We start from the raw sequence: 7,359 nt of genomic DNA on the forward strand, positions 1-7,359 counted from the left end.
CACGTTTACCAAATACACACAAGACACTCCCTTAACAGTAAATTATGCTTGAGATTATGCAAGTATCTGGCAAATGCGAGCATCTCTTTTAGCATAAACCCTTTAGATGCATCTGCAGCAGGCACTTATTTTGACAAGACACGTGATGCACATAGGTACACTCAATGTGCCGAACACATATTTTGAAATTGCGAAACACACACATGATGCGGCTACATACATGTTGTGACAAACTTCTCATCGTGCGCCCTCGAAAAAGAAGTCACCGGCCGCCACTGGAAGAGTGGGGCACAACCTTATGCTTTTTGACTTTGGCTCTCTCATTCAAAAATGTTAGATTAATAATTTTTTTACACAATCAACATAAACATCTCTGTTACAAATAAACACTTAAAAGTTTGTTTGTGGGACCGACCATTATCGTACAATTACACGGAAAGTGACAGAAGTACAAACGTTACAACTTACCCCCTAGGTGAGGTTATTTGTATCAAAGAGAGGGTTTGTTGTAACACCTGCTAGAAAATGTAATAATTCAATAAAATTCTGTCTATACTATGTGGATATTGTTTATATATCTGCCTATAATAGATAGATATTCACAAATTCATCCATCCATCCAAAAAAAGTCATAATTGTCATTTACTTCCTCTGATATTGTATTAACAATTATCATTTTTATTAATACTATTTACATTGTTTTCATTTCATTATAATTGTATAATGAAGGCTTAGTTCTAACATTGAGTTGCTGACATGTTTCAAAATGGTGTTATGTTTTAGGTAACAAGACAGTGATTAAAATAATATAAGGTTGGATATGGTTGACTTACACACCCAACTAAGAAATAAAAAAACATAAGATGATTAAATTTACTTTTATGCCTCCAAAGCACTCTTTGTTCAATATCTTAACCAAAACACATCAAAACTTTTCACAAATTCACAGGAGATCATCTTCTGACATTAAGAGAAAAAGACCAAAAGCAAAGATTGCTCGGCCCTGTAGAAATATTTAAAGTAGCTGTGTTACAATTAACCAATAAAGCAGTGCATGCATGTTATGTGCATTTTTAGAAACACGCAAGAGTGTGCACAGACATTGCATGATTCAGTCATTACCAGTCAATGTGCCATAGACCTAAAAATGACAGGATCTGCACAAAAAAGCTTTGAGCCATAAAGACAGACAGGCAAACACTTATTTTCATGCTGCTTGCTTCTAAAATGATGATTTATGCCTATAATGCATAAAATGACAAACACACTGCAGCGATATTCTTAGTGTTTTGTATTGTTTTTTACTATAAATATCAAAAAATTCTTAAATTAAAACCAAGGCAAAATGACCCTGTTAAAAAAAATACGGGGCAGTTTCCTGGAAAGGGCGTAAGTCTAGTCCAAGACTAAAATGCTAGTTTGAGCTGAAAACAGCTTGCACTGACATATCTTAAAACATCAATGCCATTGTTTTGTCTCAAGACGCAGACCAGTAGCCTAATGTTTTTTGTAAGGTAAGTTTGTACAAACTAACATCCTAACATAACGTAGGGCCTTAATCTAAACTGCGTTTGGGAAACCACCCCATAGGAAACATAGGGGTCAGTGGTGGTATATATACAGTAAAATGTTTGGAAACACTTACTCATTATTTTGCACTAGTAAGAGTCAACTCATCAATACTACAAAATAACACAACCATAGGAATTTTGACTCAAAACATCCAAAATAAATCAAAACTGTTATATCTGCAATATAGTCACCATTTGTCTTTCAAAATCATACACATGACATTTTATAAAGAAGCTTCTTGAAGTTTCACCATAAGATGCAGTTTAAATAATATTGAAAAAATTCACATTTATTCTGGACTCTATATCTGCCTTTCCTTCAATATTCAGTTTAAGTCAACCATTTGAAAAATATATATATATATATTTGTATTTTTAATGAAAGAAATTAATATGCGTCTAGCCAACCTTCAGATTAAGAATTTTAATATTTTTCAAACTTTTGACAGGTGCTTTATATAGAGAACTCCGATGGAAAAGCTATAAATATATGTCATATGCACGGGTTTTGCATCTAAGCTCTTTATATGTATATGTCATCATGATACCGGTATTTTAATCTGATAATAACTTATAAGCATTGCCAGGCTAAACTGTAGCTTAAAAAAAGAGCAGAAATCATTTAACAGTAGAAATCATGAAATCATTGTTCATTTATTATAAACTGGCATTTAAAGAAAACAAAACTATAAAAACACAAATGACCACACACAGGCAAGTGTAAAACATTCAAACATGGGTTGAAAAATCAAACAATACACAGTCTAGATGAGGTTTTTGCTGAATGCACAGATATTGTCCAACCATGACACTGAAGAAAAAAATTGATATAATGAATAAATATCGAAGCAGAGATCAGTATCGGTATTTGGTAGAGTAGTCTTTTGGAGACACCACAAGACCCCGTCCTTTCCTGGCGCCCCTGTAGACAGTCTCAACAATGTCTATCATCTCCTGCTTGTCTTCCATGGTCCAGTTTATCTTGTTGTTATTACCAGTTCCAAGATCAATCATGATGTGCTTGTTCCTGGGGTTTACATGCACAAGTATAAATATACATGTTGTAAGGAAAATCACACATTTTAAAAGTAGCATGATCTTTAAGGAACTTGTGACAGTAAATATGAACACCAAGTCCGAGTTAGCATTTCAAGTGTACCCGCTAATCCAAAAACTAGGTATGAGAAGACAACTTTACACAATATCTTTTTACAAAAGCCTTCTCATCACATGGTAAATTACTAATTCTTGCAATAAATATGATAAATTGAGGTAGATTGGGAAAGTTTTTGATATGTCTTTCTTCACATAATATAATACGCATGCACGGCAACAATTAAAGCAAATTATTTTGCCTTTGTTCAATGTTCTATGTAGGTTTAATGTCAAATAGATTTTAGTCTTTAAAAAAAAAAAAAAAAATTCACACAGGACAGAAAAATCTAATTTACTGTCAAATAAAATAAATGCATTACTTGCACAAAATGCATTCAGTGGCATTTAATCTTTTACATAAAGCTCATTACAGTGATTAAAGTCTGATACTGTTTAATTCAACCGCACTGGTACTTTAAACCTACATTAGCCTCAACCCTTCTGTGATGTGCAGTTGTTGGTTAAATGCTGAAATGCTATTCAAGCAGCTATTGCTTTCTCAGATTTCTGCTGAATTAAAGTACTATTAATGTTTAATGCATGGCTTTTTGAAATCTCCTTGAACACTTTTGGTATCAAAGGGAGCTCCAGCAAATTGTTAAGACATAACTAGAAACTTGCGTTTTTTTCTTTCTTTCTTTTTTAACGCCATACCAGCTTCAAAGGCTATATTCATGGAGAGAATAAAGTATAATTAATTCAAAGGAAGATTAAAAAAAGATGTTTCAAATTTATTTCCTCTAGAAATCTTAAAACCATGCTTGGGCTAGAAACTTGCGATATGCACGATTTAAATCAGAAATATGTCAAAAGGCTCCATTGTCAGCATAAATGGTTGATAAATATATCCTTGGCTCATCTTCAAATGTAAAAAGGGACTAGGTTTAATTTTGCATTTACAATTGAACTCTTTCTCAGCCATTAACTTGTCAATTAAGAGAAATCTGGGGTGCACCGATATATCGGCCGATGATGCTTGCTATGCTTCTCAATGAAAAATGGTGAAATGCCGCTACATCCAAAAGCCAGAGGGCGCTCTCGTGCAGAAACTCAATATGCGCTGCAAGACGAATAACCATTTCACACGCAGCTATAACACACAGCTTTTGCCGCGGTCTGGGAGTTTTCATTGTGAAATTAATATGAATATTTATCGCCCTATATATATCTATCGGTTATCAGCCCCCAAATATAAAGAGTTATCCGTATCGGCCAAAATTTCCATATCGGTGCATCCCTAGTTTATATATTTAAACTTTTGTGAAAATCATAAAAAATGCTGGCATTTCATATCCATGCCAATGCCAGCTTTAAAAAAATAAAAACAATAAAGACTGGCAGGGAAAGAGTTAAAGGGATACCCCATCCAAATATTAAAATTACCACTGGGTTTTCTCACCATTAAGTACACCGAAATACATTTGTCCATCATCTTTCAGATGAGCACATTTGGAGTTCTTGTAGTTAATGTCCTTGCTCTAGCAAGCTTTATAACGGTAGAAAACAGGGATCAGGGAACAACTTCTGACTTTGAACCCCCAAAAAGTGCATTCATCCTTCACAGATCCAGGGGGTTAATAAAGGTTTTCGTCAAGTAATCAATGCGAAAATCTCAAGATTTCAAACTTAATAAACTGTAAATACTAGCTTTTGGTAACTATGCCATCTTGGAGTGCGGTTAACGAGACAGTTTTAGCATAATGAGCATTGGTTGCCATGGGTACGTTGCACAGTGAATCTCGTGAATCATGCGAGTCCAAGATGGCATCGTTACCGAAAGCTAGTTATTTTAGTTTATAAATCTGGATTTTTTTAACAAAATCACATCGATTACCAACAGAAGACCTTGATTGACCCTTTGGAGCCATGTGGATTACTTCTGTGAAGGTTGGATGCACTTTTTAGGGCTTAAAAAGTCAGAAGTTGTTTCCTGATCCCTGTTTTCTACTGTTATACATCTGGGAAAGCAAGCACATTCACTAAAATAGCTCCTAATGTGTTTGTATGAAAGATGATAAACATATGCATCTCTCGGATTGCTTGAGGCTTAGTAAATCATGGAATGATTTTGATATTTAGCTGGAGTATCACTTTAATATGAGTTTGAACTGAAAAGCAGGCATCTGATTTTGAGTCAGTATTGTGTTTTGATCCATATATATGTGGGATAACGTAAACAATTATTATAGGCAACTTTAAACTTACCTGAAAAAGAACATGACCGTGCAAGGGTCATACAACTCGTACATCTTGTTGAAATCGGGCACTTCCGTAATGTCCACTAAGTAAATTACTGCAAAATTCTTTACCTAAGGAAACACTTGAATTTAGTTTTTCCATGTCCAAACCCTTATTTTACTGTATCAAAACAATTGAATGCTTGACAAATGCAATACCTTCTCAGCAATACTGTACAAAACCTCATCCATTTTCATACATGTAGGGTCCCAGTCGTGACCAAATCGAATAACTATCACACGATCCTCCTCAGATAAAATAGCCTGGTCCACTTGCCAGCCATTGTGAAGATGCGGGAGCATGTAAGACATGGTGTCTGAGATTCAAATACACTTCTACAAAAAAAGATGAGATGAAACATGTGTTAACATAATCGTGTGTACAAATGGCACATATCTTAACATGTGATTAAAAAGCCTTTAAAGCTGAGTTTCTCACAACGAATACAAAATATAAACAACATAAAATGCTATACTGATTGTTTACAATTCAACTTCTAGTTAGCTCTTAGCTTACTTGCTTTCAACATTCTGGAAAACCCTCACATATGCGGCATGTTATTTTCCGCATAGGGCAATAAAATAAAGAAACGTGAATTGCAGTACTTACCCTACAAACTTAAAATTTTCAATTTCACTTCAAGGTTTTAGATTAAATTTGTGTTATATGATTTTTAAGGATATTTATCAAACGCTCACTAGCGCTTGAGTACTTCAATGGCGGCGGCTATCGCAGGATTCAATATCAACATCGCCCTCTTCTGGCATGGAGCAGAAGTCTTTGTTGCGAGAAGAACTTTCCAGAAATTTACTCAAAAACAATGATATATAAGCAGCATGGTGTAGATCTGTGAACTCAGCCTTTTTACTTCAATATTATGTTTATTTTTTTGCTAACTAAATGATTTTTGTTGCTTGTAACCAAACAGTTCATGGACCCCATTCACTTTCATTGTAGGAAAAAAGAATAATATGAAAGTAAATGGGGTCCACGAATGGTTTGGTTACAAACATTTATCAAAATTTCTTCCTTTGTGTTTATCAGAACAAAATTTATACAGGTTTTTAACAACACGAGAGTGAGTAAATGATGACAGAATTTTAATTTTGGGGTAAACTATCCCTTTTATATCAACTATTGCACTGCCTGAGATTTCTGGGAACTGCACTGTTGTGACGTAAATTGTGCTGTAATTTTGACATCCTGCAGTGTAAAACATGGGATTTTTTGGGGTCAAAAGTTTAGTCACTTGCCCCCCCCACATGATAGTTGACAGTAAACTCTGGAATAACAAAGATATGGGAATCACATTGTAATAATGTTGTTAATAAATCCAAAATAAATCAAAACTTTGTTATAGTTAAATTATAGCTATATTCTTTAATGTAGATACCTTTTGCCTAGAATTTGCAAAAATGTGCTTTTGGGAATTCATCAAGCAGCTTCTTATAGTATAATTCTGGGATGCTTTAAAACATATTGGAGCAGTTCCCTATCTATACTGGGCTCTTATCAGCTTTTTGGTCATTATTTGGTTATCAATTTTAAAGATATAAAACGTAAAATGAATGATGCCATAAATGATCATTTTTGTTTAGAAAACTACAATAAGGCTGTATTTGCTAACAATTAGTTAATGCATTAACTAACATGAACTAACAATGAACAATACTTCTACAGCATTTATTCATCTTAGTCCATGTTCATTTGGACATATACTAATACATTTATAAAATCAAGTATTGTAACTGTTAACAATACTTAATGCACCATATACTAACATGAATAACTGTATTTGCATTTAATACCTTTACAAGAATTATTACATGCTGATAACTATATTGTTCTTCGTTTGTTCATGTTAGTTAATGCATTTACTAATGCTTACTAATACAACCTTATTGTAAAGCATTACCAGAAAAGTCTAAAAGTTTCTAAGATCAAAACCCACAACACTAAACTTCTTTTATTTGATATATTTAAGACTCTTTATATTAAATTGAATGCATCATCAATTGACAATGTGTAAGCATGTGTGAAATGTTTTAAAATAATATAAAATACTGGTAACTTATTTTGTTCTCGGAATAATTACAGTATATATGACTTGACAATAACCACTATTAACTAAATATCTAAGATAATAAATGAAACGCATTTGCGTGTATATACTCTAAATTTCTTTACACAACCTTTGATGTCATCATTACTATGCTCAGTGTGAAACTGGTGAAATGTCCTAATGCTTACAAAAAATTCTAAACTTATACTGCAAACAAATCCCCTTCCAAACACATATCAGTATCACTGAATAGACTGTAACTTAAACACCATTCATTCATACAGGACAGAGAGAGAAATCTGAACAACTGGCAAAAATCTGAACAATCAAAAC

The 7,359-nt window shown here is 33.5% G+C and overlaps 1 protein-coding gene across 1 annotated transcript; it reads right to left on the minus strand.

The window, feature by feature from the left end:
• Nucleotides 1-2,206: 2,206 nt before the first annotated feature.
• On the minus strand, nt 2,207-5,707 carry txnl4a (thioredoxin-like 4A). The gene is made up of 4 exons (XM_065288938.1): nt 5,574-5,707; nt 5,123-5,299; nt 4,932-5,035; nt 2,207-2,598 (listed from the first exon to the last, which is right to left on the minus strand). The coding sequence occupies exons 2-4, from the start codon at nt 5,273-5,275 to the stop codon at nt 2,427-2,429; spliced, it is 429 nt and encodes a 142-aa protein (XP_065145010.1). The 5' UTR covers nt 5,276-5,299; nt 5,574-5,707; the 3' UTR covers nt 2,207-2,426.
• Nucleotides 5,708-7,359: the final 1,652 nt, after the last annotated feature.

The sequence above is a fragment of the Paramisgurnus dabryanus genome, chromosome 19 (genome assembly GCF_030506205.2).
Source record: "Paramisgurnus dabryanus chromosome 19, PD_genome_1.1, whole genome shotgun sequence".
Taxonomy (NCBI): Eukaryota; Metazoa; Chordata; class Actinopteri; order Cypriniformes; family Cobitidae; genus Paramisgurnus; species Paramisgurnus dabryanus.

Coding starts and splice junctions, on each gene's coding strand:
- txnl4a (XM_065288938.1), bottom strand. CDS start 5,275: ATGTCTTACATGCTCCCGCATCTTCACAATGGCTGGCAAGTGGACCAG. Junction 5,036..5,122: donor TGTACAGTATTGCTGAGAAG/GTATTGCATTTG, acceptor GTGTTTCCTTAG/GTAAAGAATTTTGCAGTAAT. Junction 2,599..4,931: donor ACGGTCATGTTCTTTTTCAG/GTAAGTTTAAAG, acceptor TGTAAACCCCAG/GAACAAGCACATCATGATTG.